A 19,798-nucleotide genomic window follows, 5' to 3' on the forward strand; every position below is an offset into this window, starting at 1 on the left:
CATTGCTAATGTTCACGTGACATTTGAATGACTATAAACAAGAACTGCTGGGATCTGCTAAGGTGTGATTTACATTATTTTTTAAACATCCCTGGAGATCGGCAAGCTGACAAGGTTTCTATCAAGTGCCACAGGCTTATAAGTATTGTTCAATTTGCTTTAGTGTTCCCTATACCTGTCCATTGACTTAATTGTGTTCACACTTAAATTACTTCAAAGGTCCTTGAAAAAATCTATTTCAAATTTATATTTCACTGAATTTCACTAGCTTTTATGAAGTGAAAGAGTTAACCATAAGTTACTTCATAACATATTATGATGGCGTCATTTAGAATGCATGTTGGCTTTTGGTTTTGTTTTGTTTTTTTCACTTTTGCTGAGGAGGAAAATAAATCTGTGCTTCTGAAAGAAACGAACAGTGGCTGATCAGCAGATGTGTTCTCTGGAGTCTACCTTTTGTTCGTTCATTCATTTTAAAAATTATGCCAAACTGTGTTTACCTTCTAGTGTCTTCTGTGAGACTGGATTTGTGGCATAGAAAATAACCTCAGTTATGTTACAGTTACAATTACAAATAGATAAAATAATAAGAGGAAAATATTGTCTGGCATTTAAAAAACTATGCCAGACAAGATGGTGCACACCTTTAACCCCAGCACTCTAGAGACCAGAGTCTGAGGTCAGCTTTGTCTACATCTAGAGTGCCAGACCCCTACCCCTACCCCTACCCCTACCCTTACCCAAAATTATACACAGGAACTGCTAATCAGATATTTTAAAAAGCACAGGATAAAGTCTCACTGATCCATTCATCTGCAATATAAAAGGCCCTGAATTCAGTCCTGAATCTTACTTTGTATAATTCTGAATTGTTCAATGTGGTCCAGCGGCACTGTCATAGAAGGTAACTGTGGGGTAGCTTTCTAAAATCATCGCCATCAACTACTCAGATTGCATTTTCTCTTTAGAAAGTATGCTCTGAATTTTTAACTAGATAATTAACTAACTAACCAAACATAACAGAAGCCCTGAGTACATCCAGAGAAATGCTGGGCAGTTCTTATTACAACGGCTGAAAGATAACACACAGATTCGTGTAATTTTTTATTATATAGAAATAAAAATTATTTATTATTTAAATATCATGTAAAGAGAATGAAGAGTAATCTTTTCTTTTAAACCACTTGATAAAGGTCTAACCTTGGCCCTCTTGGATGTAAAGACGAGAGAGCAGAGTGCGTGACCTAACGTTTCAGATGGCTCACTGCCACCCTCATGGACACAACAGGATACACCATGCTTCAAATTTGCCAGCTACTTCCCATAAACTCTCTACATACTGCTCCCTCAGAGCAAAGCAGGGTAGTAAAAGGTCACAAAATATAGTAATGTTCATATTCAAAGGAAAAAAAACTCCCATATACAACAGAAATGTATGAAAGCCTTAATGGTCCTTCTTCAGAGTTTTCCCAACATAAGGAGAAATGAATTAAAACAATCACTCATCAAACACATAAAAGTTGCAGTTTCCTGCATGAGTTCTTACCTGTCCAGAGAAAGCGTTACAGTTTCGTTCAACTCCGGTGTGTCATCACCCTTGACAGTAATGTTGATTGATGTGTCGCTTTGCCCAGATAAAAACACAACAGAGCCATTAAAGGGACCTGTGTCATCCACAGTCACCGCTTTTGAATTAAAGCCAGAGGGCCGCAAACTCCAGTACACAGTAGCCTGGCCATCAGTTCCATCTCGATGCAAGGGAATAGATACCTTATTTTAAAAAGGAGAAAAAGAACAGCAAAACTCTGCTGAAATGCATGTTCATGAGTTAACATGAGCTCTGCACACACATGCAAATATAACTAGCTGACCATGTCTTCCCCATGTAAAGAAGTGGCATTAAAAACATACTTGGAGGAGCAGGACAATAAGTTTATATACAGTTTTTATTGTATTGTGACCGTGCGTGTGTCTGTAATACATATGTATTATATATAGCTACAGTTATTTTGATAAGGCTCAGCATTTCACAATGTTACCGCCATCACAACTGGCATCGACCACAGTACTCAGAGCTACCTGTGAATCCTCAGTCCCACCTGAGGCAGAACACAGCGTTCAGAAGACAGAGCCCCCCAAAAAAACACCCATGTCTCCACTGTATGACCACTAAAAACCAGGTTCATAATTGGCTATGAAATGTCACAGCACTGTGTAAAACCAACCACTGTTAAACTCTACTCTCATCATGAATGATAAATTCTTCTTTTAATTAAAATTTGTATAAAATTTTTATTTTTAATTAAAATAGTATTATAACATTTCCCTTCCTCCCTCCCCTCCTTCCATCCATCCCAGCTACTGTTTCTAGTATTCCCCCAGGCCACCACAACTCTCAAGTAAACAGTTTCTTTTTCTATCATTATATTTGTTACATACATACTTAGACATGTATGTATACAAATATATATGTGTATATATATGTATATATATCTTACAAATAGTAAGAATTATAGAAAAAACAGATGCTCATCAGTTATTTATTCTAAATAGAATATAGTCTATTAAATACATTTGAATCCTATTATTAAAAAGTCTTCATGTACTTCAGACATGTTAGGACATACAAATGGAAAAAGGCATACTTACCACCTCAGCAGCAGAATCGTTGGGTTCATGCAAAATGATTGGAAGGTTGCTAAGAAAGCCAATTTCTCCATTCGCAATGGCTGGGGTAACCAGTAATGAAGTATTTCTGATTTCCCCGAATCTGGGACTTACTGGTGGGATCAGAGGGACTATGTTCACCAACTCCACAGCTTCCAACTATAAAGCAAAACAAAATCAAGAAGGATAGGTTTAAGATTCCGGCCACCAGTAACAAGAGCTTCAGGACCTACCTGTACTGTCCTTCTTACACATCGTGAGGCATCCACCAAGGTAGAGTCTTTTCCTATCATTGGGTATGATTATTATGTGGGATTCCTCCTGTGTTCTTTACCTTATAGCTTCACCCTACCTCTTCAGTAATGTGTGAGCATCTCCCTCAAACTCCAAGTCATTATAACCAGTTACTAGTGAGCATCTCACAACCGTCACATGGACATTTTAGAGACAGTGAATCCAGATAGAAAGCACTCTCCTGCTGCAGGTCCCATTGCTATTACCTGTTTGTATGTTTCCACCTGTCTGTCTGCCTCGTCACCTGTAGCCAACCACACTGACTCTTTAAAAGCCAAATGTAAAAACATTTTCTGCCTGGTTTCCACTGACCTATATATCAAATCATTCACCTACCCCCTTCTTTGCCAGACCTAAGTCATCACAAGACCATTCGGAACTCCAGTCATACCCAGAGCAACCTAATGCTTAAAGAAGTGCACGACACATATAACGTACTATTAATCTCCCAGCAGTTGACGAAGACGGTATTCTCCTCATCTAGAATGGCCCTTCATTCGTCATCTCAGAATATGAAATACGCGATCTTAAAAACCAAGTAACATCCCCCTTCCATATGAAAATATCCTGCGATTCTCCAGTCGCCTTCCGTCACTTTCGGAAGCTCTGGAAGTGGAAGTTTCTGGTTTCTTTAAAGACTCAGCTGTGTCACGTGATGTTTTTCGGGAGGCTGTCTTCTGAGAGGGCATGTGATGTTTTGCTGAAAACTGACACACTTGAGAGGCCCTCAAATATGATGTTTAGAATGACTATACATAGAACCCCCCAAGACAGTGGGAGGAGGCTCCTGCACTGCTGTGCCATGCAACACTTCTCTGGGCTTCTCTGGGCTTCTCTGGTCCTGTCTGGTCTTTGCTGGTCTTCATTTTGTAGAGAGAAATGGCAAAAGAATTTGTCATGGCATTCTGACTGATTCAGCAGAACATTGCTGTTTCTGCTGGATTATGCTGCCACCGCTGACTCATGTTTGGTGTTTACTTTTGGATTGGACCGCTGATATCCAGACAACAAAGAGTGGAACGGCCCCACGGAACTACTTCTAAACAGCTCCACAACTCCCTTTTCCTTAAACTTTCTTTTGCTGAGCTTTAGTCTGCTGCTATGCATTGTAATGCTAAGTGCGGGGGTGGAGAGAGGCAAGACCTGGTTGGCCCAGAGACAATAGAGTTTGCTCACAGACCCAAGTGACTCTATGAGGCCAAGTCATTTCTAATTGGTGAATAGAGATATAATCTACAGGTGGGCAGAGTAGAGAGAGGCGGGCCTTGGTGTTCCTCGCCTTGGGTTCGGAGCATCACAGAGCATTGCAAAGCTCCAGTTTGGTGTCATTTCAGAGCTTTGCAGAGTTGAAGACTTGAAACACTGCTGCTACTGCTGCTGCTGCTGCTGCTGCTGCTGCTGCTGCTGCTGCTGCTGCTGCTGCGGCGGCGGCGGCGGCGGCGGCGGCGGCGGCGGCGGCGGCGGCGGCGGCGGCTAAGAAACCATAGTAGACATTTGTGAGCTCCGAGCTCTCCAGAAAGGGGCAGGACTGGGGCTGTGCTCCCAGCACTGGAGTACTCCAGTGACAAACAGCACACTGCAAAGGGCCAGTGGACATGCTCACTCAAATGTCATGCAATTTGCGGAAATTATAATTATGTACACGAGAAGGAGGTGAAGAAAACCACATTTAGTAAATACTCCTCTGAAGAAAAATAAAAAGAAATTATACTACAATCTGTCCAATACTGACATTTAAACTAAGCCAAATATAACAATGTTTGATTCTTTAGTAAATTACATTGACTTTACAAAATAAACTGTAAAGACAAATAGGGAGTTGAAAGGTCTGCATATGACCTTTACTTTCAGAGAAAATGAACACATGAGATCAATGGAATAGAATTGAAGACCCAGAAATGAACCCACACACCTATGGTCACTTGATCTTTGACAAAGGAGCTAAAACCATCCAATGGAAAAAAGACAGCCTTTTCAACAAATGGTGCTGGTTCAACTGGAGGTCAGCGTGTAGAAAAATGCAAATCCATCCATTCTTATTGACTTGTACAAGCTCTACATTAAATCAGATACACTGAAACTAATAGAAGAGAAAGTACATAAGAATCTTGAACACATAGGTATAGGGGGAAATTTTTTGAACAGAATACCAGTGGCTTATGCTCTAAGATCAAGAATCGACAAATGGGACCTCATAAAATTTCAAAGCTTCTATAAGGCAAAGGACACTGTCAGTGGGACAAAAGAGCAACCAACAGATTGGGAAAAGATCTCTACCAATCCTACATCTGAATGAGGGCTAATATCCAATATATACAAAGAACTAAAGAAGTTAGACTCCAAAGAAACAAATCATCCTATTAAAAATGAGATACAGAGCTAAACAAAGAATTCTCAGCTGAGGAATAGCAAATGACTGAGAAGCACCTAAAGAAATGTTCAACATCCTTAGTCATCAGGGAAATGCAAATCAAAACAACCCTGAGATTCCACCTCACACTAGTTAGAATGGCTAAGAACAAAAACTCAGGTGACAGTAGATACTGGTGAGGATGTGGAGAAAGAGGAACACTCCTCCATTGTTGGTGGGATTTCAGACTGGTACAACCATTCTGGAAATCAGTCTGGAGGTTCCTCAGAAAATTGGACATTGAACTGCCTGAGGATCCAGCTATACCACTCCTGGGCATATACCCAAAAGATGCTCGAACATATAACAAGGACACGTGCTCCACTATGTTCATAGAAGCCTTATCTATAATAGCCAGAAGTTGGAAAGAACCCAGAGGAATGGATACAGAAAATGTGGTACATTAATACAATGGAATACTACTCCGCTGTCAAAAACAATGACTTCGTGAAATTCATAGGCAAATGGATGGAACTAGAAAATACTATCCTGAGTGAGGTAACCCAATCACAAAAGAGCCCACATTGTGTGCACTCACTGATAATTGGATATTAGCCCCAAAACTTGGAATACCCAAGGTGCAATTCACAGACCACATGAAGCTCAAGAAGAAGGAAGAATAAAGTGTGGATGCTTCAGTCCTCCTTAGAAGAGGGAACAAAATACTCACGAGAGGACTATACAAGGACAATGAGTAGAGCAGAGACTGAAGGAAAGGCCACACAGAGACTGCCACACCTAGGGATCCATCTATATCCATCCACCAAACCCAGGCACTAACTCTGGGTGTCTCCTGCCAGAGCCTTAGTGATACAGCTTAAGATGCTTGCAGCTAATCATTGGACTGAACAAGGGGACCCCAATGGAGGAGTTAGAGAAAGGACTGAAGGAGCTGACAGGGTTTGCAACCCCATAGGAAAAACAACAACGATATCAACTAACCAGATACCTCAGAGTTCCCAGGGACTAAACCATCAACCAATGAATACCGTGACTCCAGCTACATATATCACAGAGGATGGCATTGTCCAGCATCAGTAGGAGGAAAAGCCTTGGTCCTGTGAAGGCTCCTTTACCCAGTGTAGGGGAATGCCAGGGCGTTGAGGTGGAAGCAGGTGGGTGGGAGTAGGAGCATCCTCATAGAAGCGGGGGAGGGGGGATGAGAGAGGGGAGAAGAGGATGACATTTGAAATGTAAATACATAAACTATCCAATAAAAAAAGAAAGAAAGAAAGAAACAGTCAACTCGGAGACAGCCATTCCAATGCATAAACTAAGACCTGTTAGTGTTGGTCTGGTGCTGCTATGGATTCAAATGCTAAGCTCTGTGTCCCAAGATATGGTTGCCCCAAAACAAGCGAATTCTCATGTACACCATTTGTGTTGTGCAAACCTTATTCCCCAGATTAATAAGTCCATAAAAGGCTACGAGCTGTGCTTGAGTAGTAGAGGAAGGCAGGACTTAAGGGTCTGTCGAGTCTCAGGAGAGACTAGGAGAGGAGATGGGCCATGAGCATGTGTCCAGGAGAAAGAGCAAGTAACAGACATACAGCGGGAATATAAGTTAGAATAGTCAAAACCTATCCAATCTAGTCTTACAGCTTGTTAATAAAGTGCCCAGAGCATGTGTCTTCCATCCGGGCTAGAAAGAGTATGCCATTCCTTTTACAAAGGCCTAGGTACAAGTGCAGAGCTAGTAGAAATGGTGGTGTGAAACACAGACAGTGATGGAAAACAGTATTCATTCGGTCTACACTGTGGGTGGCATGATGTGTGCCCAAGCAATATTTAGTTTTCTATTATGCTTTGTTTTGTTCTTTTAAGACAAGATCTCACCTTGTAGGCCTGGGTAGCCTGGAACTTGCTACAGAGGCCAGGCTGTCCTCAAATTCAGATCTGCCTGCCTCTTCCTCCAGAGTGCTCAGATTAAAGGCGTGCACCACATGCTTGGTTTGAGATACCTAACTTACCTAAAGTGAGCTAACTTTACGATAACCCCCATTATCTAATTCTCTATCAAACTTCTTTATCTCATTAAATTTTGACAAGCAGCCCTCATTGCTTTCTAATTTAATATCTAGTCAATATCAAAGGTGTGGAAAATGGAGATACTTACCAAATGGGTGCATCCATTTTAAATTATAATATAAAAATAATGTGTTTGCAAACAGAAGTTGAAAAGGAAGGATGGCAAGACGGATGGGTGTGAGGCAGGGCTTTTCACAGCGAGAGGCCCAGGGATGTGATCCACACTTAATGAAGAAACAAATGAAAAAAATGCCTCTCATAATAAATGCTGTCAGAAACATTTATTCCATAAATCCCTTTATCATGTCATATTTTCCAAGCCAAGCCACAGCTATGGCCTTGCTCGCCAGTCTGTCACTCTACTATGTCACTCACTACCGTCCACTTGCATTCCATGGGTGGGGTTATCTGTAGTAGCCCCTGGCTAAAACAGTTATTTCTGCAGAATCCTTCCCTTATACAGATTAATATGCCATAGGAGAAAGTGTTGTCTCTTAGGGAACACTCAGTTTCCAACAGTTTCAGTATGTAGCCCAGGCTGGCCTAGGGCTCATGCTCCTCTTGTCTTTGTCTCCTGAGTACTGGATTACCAATGGGTATCACTACACCATCCCTAAGTAGTTTCAGGTAACAAATAGAATCTAAAGTATGAATACAAACAAAGTAACTGTTAGCTATTTTCCATAGACTCTTGGAGTTTGACCAAAATTGAGATTATTTCGATCATTATAGTACCTGCACTAGGAAGTGGGCCCCATTCTGAAGAAATGCATCATTTCTTATTGGCAGTTTTGCAGTGACTTGATAGTTCTGTTCCGGGAAAAGGAGAGTGTTTCTTCTGGACGTATTTAAGATGCCATCTTTTGCTCGCAAGGGGTCCACAGCTCCAGCAGGAATATAAAGTGCAGAATAAATCACCTTCAAGTCTCCTTTACTTCCCCCGAGTCTCGTAAAACTCAAGGATAAGGATCGCTCGCTAGGGCTGCTTTCAATCCTTTGGCTTTCCACAGGAAAAAGGGCTATTTCACCATAGACATCATCGCTGTCCTGAACGTAGAACAGCAGCTGCAAATGGAAGAGAGTGTAAAGAGGAGGAGCTACACAACTGGGATGCTCCAACCCTCTGACTTATTACTTATTTATGTGCCGTGTCTTAAGAACACGTGTATACGTGCCTATAAGAACACGTATATGAAAAAGTGGAAAAGAATCAAAAACACTTTTGAAATTTTTCAGAAAATAGAAGTTTTGACACTTTTTAAATGGCAAAGTATTTGTCTGGGCTTAAAGACAGTAGAGCTTGTTGGCTGAGCATGGAGAAGTGTGCATGTCTGTGGCTATGTAAACTTAGATCCCTCAGCTGTTTTGTTGTCACGGAAGTATTGACACGGGTGATGCGCGACAGAGGCCCTACCTGCGCTGGTTCGCTCACTTCTGCGCCTCCTTGTATGGTGTGAGGCAAGATTGTGAGTAGGTAAGCTTCAGCCTCCTCTGGAAGCTCATCGTCAATGATGGCTAGAGGGATTAGTGCCAGCATCTGCCCTTGTGCGAACTGTAGAGTCCCAGAAGCAGGGCTGAGGTCTGCAGTCACTGGTGAGGGATCACTGCTGTTCCGGGTCAACACCCAGCTCACAGACACATTCCCGTGTGTGCCTCCGTTTCTAACCACTGTAATTTCTTCGAATCTAGAATTGTTTATAACACACGGAGTCATATGATACACTTTTAAAAAGCAGAGACCAACACAAAAATCATTATTTTTAATATGAAAATACATATATGTGGATATAGCCTAAGAACTTGTCACCATGTGAGTTCTTTTAATAATTAAATCACATTAAAAGGGAAATCAGTAAAGCAGTCATAGTGGAAAAGGCAAATATTCTATCAGCTCGACATGTATCGGCAGCATAAAAATTAAATCATGTAGCTACCATAAAATAATTATAAGTTTAAAGTAAATTATACCTGGACGCTGTATCTTCATCAATTACAACTGGCCTTTCAAACAAAATACTATTGAATGAAAGAACTCCATGAGGCTTGTCATTCGCTTTAATGGTGACCTGTACCGTAGAAGGGTCCATTAGTACAGCATCTCCCTGCAAGGTGTTCTTTAGTAACATAATGTGAAACGATTCGGCTATCTCTGGTATGAGGTCGTCGATTATCTGAAATTTCAGGTGTGATTCATGAACAAAAGGAGGAAAGACAAGAGTGGTATCCGGCTGAAGATCGATGAAGTCAACATTTTGCTGGGCGTGTGCTGTTGAATCCCCAGTCACAACCTTGTATCTGACGGACACTTGGGATTCGTCAGATCCGATGGGATGTCCATTGTTATCCTTTCCCCGAACCACAGGAATCGTGAGGACGTGGTCGTCCTCAGGAACCACGTAAACGCTCTGCAGGAACTTCACGGGACTATCATTTTTCTTCACAATGATCTCAACCGAACTCCTCGAGGCATTAATCTCTGCTCCTCCTCCTACACTTCTCAGTTGAATCAAAAACATTTCATCATTCTCTGGTACCTGTTACAAGATACAAGCAAACCATCATTAGCCAAAAGATCCACAAACAGGCCCAAGTAAGGGGGGGAAAATGAGTGTTTCATAGAAACTGAAAAGCTTGAATTAAGGGGGACAGAAAGAGGCTCGCTAAGACTCCACACACTAAGTTCTCAGTGAGTTCTCTTCCAAATGCTAATTGATTTTCCGTTCAGATAGAAAATAAAAAGTAGTAAAGTAATTCTGCGAAGAGTTGGTGATGCGTACTTGTTTCTTTGAATCTTGATCAAAGTTGGAAAAACTGTAAATTACACACAGTCCAAATGTTGGTAAATCCTTGTCCACTTCAGATCATTGGTAGGGACCTAAAGAGTATTCCAAGTCTAATAATACCCTAGAATCTGATAAGGATACTAAATACATATAGTTGCTAAATTTCAGCATAGGAATGGCTTTTGAATCTCTGTCTGTGATGTGTGGTTCTGGAGTCAGTTCTATGATTGTTAAGAGAACACCATGGCTCCCAGGAGAAGGATCCAAGAATGTCACTTCTCCGCAAAATGCTAACATTGCTCAAGAGAACAGTTAGTTACAGCTTACAGAGATCCTGAGGCTAATCCCCAGTGTGCCTTGCTGTTCAAACTCTGCATTCACTATTAATTCCACTTTTGTGAACTTTATGTCATTTTATGAATTTATGAAGTAAAAACACACATCATTTTGTCTCCATCAGTAGAAATATATCAAAGTAAAGACACTTATCCCAAAAGATGCTATTAAATCTTTTCCATTTACAAGATCAGTAATTAATTCCTCTTACATGGACCATAACCTACTATTATCCTGGGGCCTCTGAGGAGAAAGCCTTTGTTGATTTCCCAACCTAGAAAAACAAGGTCATTGATGTCTACCAAATGTCTCAGGTTGTTCCAGAACAGTCTACTCTTCTAACATTTCTACAGAATTTCCTTCTTTAGCTCTTGTTTGTGCTTTGGTTACAGGATTTGTGTAGGAAGCTACGTTATTTCTGCCTTGTTCCTCTGTTTTCTCTTCTTTAGCAATACTGTATTCCTTTGCAAGTTTTTCTTACTGGCTCATGAGAGACATCTCTGCTCTACTATTCAGATTTGGCTCTGTGATTAAGCTCTGTCATGTATGTAAATTTGCAGTGGGCTGTACATAAAATATAACCATAAAATCTCTGTGACTAGGAACCTAAAAATATGTAAACAAAGTAGGTAACAAGACGGCCCATCAGTTGAAGAGGCCACATAAGACGGTAACCTGAGATTCCCAGAAGCTATGTGTATGATGCATGTGCTTATGAACACACATGCACTGATAAATATTTTAATCTTAAAAAGGAATCAATTTTAATAGAATTTTCCTCGAACATAATGATTAGTGCAAAAATAATAAGCAGATGTTTCAAATTCTTCAATGTTTATATTATGTTACATTTAGTTCAAGACCCTGGGGATGGAAGCCAGGGCCTCGCACATTAGGCAAGTGCCTCCCCACACCTCCAGCCCTGTAAGCACGAGTTACTATGAAATAAAGCAGAGAAGCATCTGCAAGCCACATTCACAAATAACATCTTGCTACTCGTGGTTAAAGTGTGAATGGGTATAACACATTAATTTTGCACCCTTGAGTAATTTCAAATAATAAATACAATTCAATATTCAAAAACAGTTCTCTCAAAGTCTCCATCACTGATGCTGCCTTCTGTGTACTTAACAGTGCCTAACCTCGTCGTCAAGTACAGTCAAGTTGTGAATTATAGTGGCTCTGCCAGGTGGAAAGGTGATATTTCCTCTCACTGGACTCAAATCTTCCTCAGGGGGATTTGAGCCACCTGATACCTGAAAAGAAATAAACAGTGCCACCAGTTAACAAAATATCTCAAAACAAAGAAAACATTACTGTCGTGTTGCTAGCAAAATTCTAGAAATATAAAGATAGTGCACACAAAACACAGGAGCTTGTCTGAGAGACCACCCCCACCCCTTTCTAATTAACTCAGAGTCTGCAATGCCATTACACGTCTTAACTCCAGTGATTGTAAGTTGTGTTTTCTAAGATTTGGGAGTTTTAACTGGTATACTAAACCCAGGGAAGGGGTTGGAGAAACACATCTTCTTGAGAAAGATACAGAAGACAAGTAAATCCCCTAGAGAAATGGTTCTAGCTCTACCATTGACTATGTGACCTTGGGAAAGCTGTCTGACAACTGGGTAGCATTTCCTTATCTTTAAAACGAGCAAGAGTGTCTGCTGTGCAGGCGGGAGTCGAGCACGTGTAACCTCACTCACTGAAGTCTTAGCGAGCAGGACCCACCTTATCTCTTAAGTCCTGAGTGTAGATACTGTAAAGCGAACTCCTCCTTGAGGTTTCCTGAACAAAATTTGCAACAGTCCTGCATTTTTAGCTGAATGCTGTGTGGATTTTTTTTTTTTTTTTTTGGTATCTATTGTCTCATGCTATTTTATGTTCTGGGTATTTTTTTTTAATCTCGGTGTGTTTGTGAACTGCGTGTGTGCATGTATGAATGCGTGTTTAGGGCAGGGCCTTGCCTTCCACCTTGTCTCAGACAGAGTCTGTTTGCTTCCAGGGCGTCTCTGGCCTCCACTGTAGAGCCCTGGGCTTTCATACCTGGCCTTCCCTGGGTTGTGAGCATTAAATGCAGACGCTCCTGCTTGCATGCCACGTGCTTCCCACACTGAGCCATCGCCCCAGCTCCCTACTTTCCTCTTATACAGTTAAAGAGACACCATCTGATCTAGACATCCATAAGTATAGCAAATATCTCTATGCCACGTTAAATCGTGTTATATTAATCCAAATATCGAATCCGCTTTTACTACAGTTAATCACTAAGATAGGAATGTATGAAAACTTTCAAACACTCTAAAATTTTAGGCCATACTTAAGACCTTACAGAAAAGTAAATTGAAAATTTCAGTATGAACCTCACAACATATCATTGCAGGAAGCAATAACATATGCCTCTCCATAGCCTGCTTCATTCACACCACACTGTACAATATCCATGAGCCTCCACGACAGAGGTAACTGCTGTTACCTACCAGACTTCCTGAAGAAATGGAAGTAATGTATATTAATCTAAGTAATCTGTGAGTGTTCTTAATCATATATCTTTTAAAATGGTTATCATAAAGATTCCAGGAATTTTACATAATTAATGTCATTAATCTATTTTATTATTATCCTGTGTCTAAAAAATTGATTAAGTTTCATGTACGCTTGAGTATATGCAAGCAGCAAAGAAAATACTTCTCTCCTAACCAAAAGTTTATAAAAAGTAGAACTCCGTCTTAAGTAATTTTAAGTCAGTGTGATATGTATCACACTGATGATTTTGGTAATACTTTAAATTGCAGTCATGCGATATGGACTCTTGACATGGTATTATCCAAAATTATTTCCAAGTGAACTTACATCAAAAGTCACGGTGACCATTCCATAGGTGCCTTTTTCCCGGATGAGAGTAAGAGAAACAGATGCATTTCTGCTCCTTGGCTCAGTCACTGTGATGGATGAGGGCTATGGGGAAGAGCAAAGGCAATCAGAGAGGGAGGATGTGGTAAAAGCACTTCCCTAGAAACGCTAAATGCCACAGCAAATCAGTTCATATTGTTCTCTTACAGTGTGTATTCCCAGCATCAATATACTATAGATGATTTTTTAAAATGAGAGTGGAGAGAAGCAGTGTAAAGAAAAGCAAAGACGGGTTGGGGATTTAGCTCAGTAGTAGAGCGCTTACCTAGCAAGCGCAAGGCCCTGGGTTTGGTCCTCAGCTCCAGAAAAAAAAGAAAAAGAAAAGAAAACCCTACATCAGACAGGTTTTCCCAGCCCTACCAGCATCCACTCTGAGAAAACTTGAAGGCTACCCAGCTAAAAGAGGATAAAGTGCTCACAGAGCCCAGGAGGTCACAAAAGTAAGCTAAGCCTCCAGAGAAAGCTAGTGGCTCACCAGGACCACTTGTCATGCACACTTACCTCAGCATCAGGCAGAAGGTCACTTAGACACATAGTTGTTAATGACTTTCAGAACCAGAAGAGGAAAAACAGGGAGAACTTTAATGTTGAAACAGGTGGGTGGTGGTTCAAAGACAGGGTAGATGAGGAGGACATGGGAAGCACTGAGTGTAGCTATGTATAGAACAGTGGACATTTCTGAGGGTGCAATGTCAGAACCATCTATCAATGGTTACCTGTCTCAAAGCTTTGTGACTAGAGTTCTTCCTATTTCCTGACACGTGCTGGATATTCCATATTGTTGGCTGTATACATTAGCACTCTGCCAAGGTCATGCTCATTACTAATCTAATTGTTCAAAAGCTATAGGCGGAGGCAGGCTACCAAGTACTTTCTGTAGCATGGAGCCCATGTGGAGTCTGTCACAGGTGGCCTAGTAGCACTGTAAACAACCCCAGAAACAAGGACTCACCCCAACAGCCTACACAGCACCCCAACATGCACAATGTCAGAGGAAAGAGAGGAAAGATGGGAGAGAGGCAGTCAAAGAAAAGAGAACCAACTTTTAAACAAATCACTGTGAGGTTCTGTGGTAAGGCACAAGTGAGTAGGGAAAGTTAGACAGAAGAACTGTGTAATAATTTCTTCATTCAAGAACCCCTAATTTATGAAATTAATGTTTATGAATGACAGTAGTGTCAGATTAACCAAATATCTACTCCATTTAAGTTAGAAAAACATCTGTTTTAATAAAGGTAACTCAGGCACAAAGACCACATTTATCTAGAGTTTGCCTTGTTTCAAAGATGACCTTACCGACCTGGACATAGAACGCACACAAGGGCAGGAGTGTTTGAAAAGGAATAGAAAGCTAGAGACTGCAGTATCAGATTTTTAAATGTCGCTTAGCAACGGAATTCAAAAAGACTATCAGAAAGATTATTAGAGCCTCCTACTTGGTATCCAAATCCAGTTGTACTGAAGACAACCTTTAATTTTAGCTTAAGGAGCTGGAAACATTTTCTCTCCAGGAAAGACTTGTCTTGCATGTTTGTTTTTAAAAATGAAGCCTTCTGAAAATTGGATGGGCTAGAAGAACAAGAACCCGATGAAGGAGAGGAAGTAACTGAACGGAATTTCAGGAGATGAGTCTGAGTTTTAACCTCCGTGAAATACGAATTGATAAGAATGTCTGAGAATTGAATTGGAAGCGTTATCACACAGGCAGATTAATCTTACGTTTACCACAGGCTTTCTTTCTGTGTGCTCCCTCACCTCACTGTCACTCCAAATGGAGAGCCCAATGGACAGAAGCTTCTAGAAAACAGGCTAGACTTCTCTAAGTGGGATTTGAAGTTTGAAATAGGGGGAGCCCCAGAGCACATGGCAACGGGTGACAAACTAGTCAATGGTCAGAAATGGTGACAACCCCCTCATTGTGAAAGTGTAAATACACAGAATGCAGAGTGACTACAGATTCATGTCCAGCCTGAAGTTAAAAATCACAACAGAATGGCAGTAGCCAATACCAAGAAAAATCGGACAAAAGACCACTGAATGTGGTGGTATCCGGCGAGCACTACAGTTTTCCTTGTAACCATACCGTGCTAAAGGAAATAACTCCAAATGCATTGTCATTTGATAGGATTGTCACAGCAGCGGCCCTTGGCCATCCAAGTTTCACATTTGCTGAGGGTTTCTAAAGTGAAAACAAACAAATTAATACATTAAATATTACCAGAAAACCAATTCTTCAGTCAAATTTCTGTCTTCAATTACTAAGAGTATAAACAAACTCTTAAATCTTCAGGCAGTCTGATGGCTTCTGGGGGATGGGGAGATTTCCTTCAGTGGGGTATCTACTAGCAAGGAGCACGAGCCTAGAAACAGACCCTCAACCACACCCCTGCACATCTGTCAACGAGATCTAGAGAAGCCACCGCGGGACACCTGCCTTGCCTTATCGCCTCAGTAAGCAGATTTTTCAAGAGTTAGAAGGCATTTCAAGAACTCAACGCTGAGCAGAAAGAAGGACTTACCTGCAACGTCAACTGAAAAGTGAAAGTCTCGTCGGGTTCTGGGAGATCGTCATCACACACCGCTATGTACACTGTCCTGTTCGTCCCTCCCTCAGGGATAAATGCCGCAGCATATGTGTCAAAAAAGTCACCAGTGTCTTCTCCGTCCAGCTGCCGAGTGAGACACAGAACAATCTCCTTTAACAAAGAGGCAAGCAAGTGAAACCGATCCTCACTGGGGCGATTAGGAGAATGGGTATAGATCAGGTGGCACTGACATTTACAGACCAATGTTTAGCAACAAGACTCATCTTCTGAAGAAATATCACAGAACCAGCAAAATGGAGCAAAGGTATTTGCAGCCAAGCTGATGACCTGAGGTCCATCTCAGCCTCAGACCTCTACCTATGTGTCCATAGACACATGCATACATACATACATACATGTAATAAATATTTTTAAAACAGGGAAAATCACAAGAACAAATCATTAAATATTTCTTAATGTAGCGGAACCAGGGTTAATTGCCTACAAAAAAAAAAAAACTAAGAATTTCATTGAAAAGTAATTCTACATTTTTTTCTTCTGTCTCTCACTCAATTTGGTATAGACTACAGCCTAGCAGAATAAATATGGCTAAAAGCCTTATAGAAGAAAGGTGAGAAGTGGCCTGGAAAACTGAGAAGGTGCTATGATTTCCCCAGTGACTTTAGAAAAGTAACTTCTATATCCAAAACTTTCAACCTACAATTGTACGTACTCTATCCACGGCAACTGACACAGACACAAGTTTTTAGCATCCCAAAGTATTAACGATTGCCACGCTTCCTAGATCTCAGTCTTCGGAAGCAGTATTACTAGTAAGGGCCTCAGCAGACGGATAATCTCACAGCGGACGATTTTATCCAAGAACGGTTCGTCGTACAGCTGACCTTTCCTTCACTGGAGGTCAAAATTAGTCATTTAGCCACTAGGAAAATGTATTTGGCACAAATGAGAAATAAGAACATATTTCTATAAAAATAAGTTTTAAGTGGTTGAGAACTCCCACTTGCATGGGAGAACCCTGAGACAGGCAGAGGGGAGCTCCTCAGACAACTCTATGGAAAACTGCCATCGCTCAGAAAAGATGCACTGAGCACACATGAGTCCACTCTAAAAGCCCAAAGTGCAGGGAAATGGTCACATCTATTAACAATCCCTCAGAATGGCATTCACTATGGACAGCAAAAGCCGGAGCGACATCAATGAGAAGCAGTGGACGAATGTTTGGAGTACAGTGATTTCCCAGGGAAAGCAAAACGTATCAGCCTGAAAAGACCAGTGAGTGCCATCAAACACAATGTACACCTCAACTACAAACTCACAAAATGGATGCACATATGTCAAATCGAGCAGAAACTAAAATATACAAAAGTATAGCATTGGGTTCATTTTATAGGCAGGTTTTTCTTTTGGGTTTTTTTTTTTTTCAGTGTATTTATAAATAATTTAACCTATTGCTTAAAAAAAATCACTTTGAACGAGCTGAAAGCTGGGCTGGTGGATAAACTGCCTTCCCCACAGGTCCACTCATCTGTAACTCAGTGCTGTGGGCATGGTGGTACAAAGGGTCCCTGGTGACTAACCACCATCCCAAGAGAACCTAAGGCTCCATCCAACAGAGGATGGCCTTGTTGATCATCAATGGGAGGAGAGGCCCTTGGTCTGTCAAGCCTGGATCCCCAGTGTAGGGAAATGCCAGAGCAGGGAGGTGGTAGGGAGTGGGTGGGTGGGTGGGGGCGCACCATCACAGAACCAGGGGAATCGGGGTGGGGTGGGGGTGGGGAGATGGATTAACAGGTTTCTGGAAGGGAAACCAGGAAATGGGATAACATTTAAAATGTAAATAAAAATGCAATTAAAAGTGCAATTTAAAAAATTGTCCCTGGTCAGTGAGTTCAGTAAGAGACAGACAGTGACAGAGAGGAGGCTACTTGACATTGACCTGACCTCTGCAACCAGAAGTGTATGTGCTCATCTGTATGCACATATGCACATGTGTGTATGGATAAACAAGCAAGAAACATACACAGTATTCTTGTCCCAAAGTTTTAAGATATAGAAATATGTTTTTTTGGCCATGTGACATTGCTTTCTCTGTAAAAACAGACACAAACGTATAAGATAAAACATCCCATCTGAACTTTAAACTTTCTATACTACAGAATTTATATACTCTTTGTAACTTTTAATGATGTTAGTAAACTTCATTTCTCCAACAGTGACTAAATAAACTTAGAGTGATCTTTTGTCTGTTTTGTGTCTTTAAACATTGCATATGTTCTTACATAAGTCACCTTACAATGAATGTCTAAATTTCTCTGATTTGAATTACCCAAAATAAAATAGTTTTGATTTAAAGCAAACACATAAATGACTTAAGATAATTAGCCTTTGTGTTGAAAATGCACCTATCAGATATCCATGGCGACACAGGAACATTCCTGAACAGCTAACAGACTTAGATACAACAGCGCATTCTCCAGGTCATTTATCATAATGAAACTCTGACAACAAACCCCAAACAGTTAAAAATGTCTCTGCTGAGACTAAAAAGTGTCACACGCATCTGATTAAAAGCACAGCTGCAGTCATATCTTACCGACACAATGGCAGTAACATTTGCTGGTTCCCCTATCCTCTCAATGACAAAACGAATAACTGTGGTACTTGTCTCGTTAACGAAAAACTCTGTCTGTCCAGTGAATCTTATTTCTGCTTCTCCACAGACAAAAGAGACGACCAAGGCTGACAGGTATACTAATAAAAGCGAAGAGACCATCCCTAGAGAAAGAAAAAGAGTCAAAGTCATAAAGCCAGTTGATACATTCTCCTTAGTTTTGGTCTCAGTGTTACAAAGAATAAGAAAATAACCAATTAAGACATCCAACTTGAATGTGTGGTGATAGTTACAAAATCATAATTTGTTATGGTTTCTTTTACTATTTAAAGTTATCTTTTTGCATTTATCCACTTCATCAAGATAATAATTGTAAGCTTTACAAAATTTGTTTTTTCATTAATTTATTTATTCCCTTTACATTCCAATATCACATCCCCTCCTCCCAGTCTTCTCCTCACACAGCTCCTCCCCCATTCCCCTCCCCTTCTTCTCTGGACCTAGCTCCGCCCCCCGTACACCAGTCTTCCTGCAGGTTCGCCAGCAACTGAAGTGAAGGTTGTCCCTGAATCTGTTGTGTGCCTGTGGAGTCTGTTCCCCTAACTAGGTCACCTTGTCTGGCCTCAGAGGGAGAGGATGTACCTAGTCCTCCAGGGACTGATGTGCCAGGGTAGGAGGTAAAACAATTTTATGACCCCAAATGACTTATTGCTATAGCCACAGACCTCAACCTACATGATTGAGAGCTTCCTCATGCAACAAGTAACAACTGGTCAACATGTAAAGACTGGAGTCCTCAGCCTCACATGGCTCCTTCATTTCACGTCCCCACCCCCCATGAAGCTCACAGATCCCTGGGAAAGAGGGGAAGGAAAGGTTCTTTAGGAGTCAGCCATCAGAAGTGGTGGGTGAGTATGCAGTGGTTTTGTCCAGACCCAACAGGCCAGCTATAGAGACGAACTCTCCACGATTATGACAACATTAGTGAGACCTGCTCCAGCTCCAGTCAGACCAAACCCCAGTATGGGGGCCTGGAGACTAGCATGAAATCCCACAGTTAGCAAAGGAGCTAATGATATTTGAGAGAGGCAGAGAGTCTGTTTTCTTAGGCCAACCACGCCCAGGGCAAGTCCAATCCAAGAGCAGCAGGATTACACAGTGCAGAAACGTAAGGAAGAAATCAACCATCAATTTGGTGGGTAGGAAG

The 19,798-nt window shown here is 41.2% G+C and overlaps 1 protein-coding gene across 1 annotated transcript in view; it reads right to left on the reverse strand.

Annotated features, from left to right (window-relative positions):
* Adgrv1 (adhesion G protein-coupled receptor V1) overlaps nucleotides 1–19,798 on the reverse strand; it is a 579,866-nt gene that overhangs the window by 529,020 nt on the left and 31,048 nt on the right. Inside the window, exons 2-11 of the mRNA XM_087635923.1 lie at nucleotides 18,574–18,755; nucleotides 15,951–16,100; nucleotides 15,515–15,610; nucleotides 13,372–13,476; nucleotides 11,661–11,774; nucleotides 9,368–9,933; nucleotides 8,814–9,084; nucleotides 8,135–8,464; nucleotides 2,650–2,826; nucleotides 1,547–1,770 (exon numbers count right to left, since the gene is read on the reverse strand). Of these exons, the coding sequence (XP_087492049.1) occupies nucleotides 1,547–1,770; nucleotides 2,650–2,826; nucleotides 8,135–8,464; nucleotides 8,814–9,084; nucleotides 9,368–9,933; nucleotides 11,661–11,774; nucleotides 13,372–13,476; nucleotides 15,515–15,610; nucleotides 15,951–16,100; nucleotides 18,574–18,755 (2,215 nt within the window). The remainder of the gene's footprint in view (nucleotides 1–1,546; nucleotides 1,771–2,649; nucleotides 2,827–8,134; nucleotides 8,465–8,813; nucleotides 9,085–9,367; nucleotides 9,934–11,660; nucleotides 11,775–13,371; nucleotides 13,477–15,514; nucleotides 15,611–15,950; nucleotides 16,101–18,573; nucleotides 18,756–19,798) is intronic.

Source organism: Rattus norvegicus, chromosome 2 (genome assembly GCF_021556685.1).
Source record: "Rattus norvegicus strain SHRSP/BbbUtx chromosome 2, alternate assembly SHRSP_T2T, whole genome shotgun sequence".
In the NCBI taxonomy this organism is placed as follows: domain Eukaryota; kingdom Metazoa; phylum Chordata; class Mammalia; order Rodentia; family Muridae; genus Rattus; species Rattus norvegicus.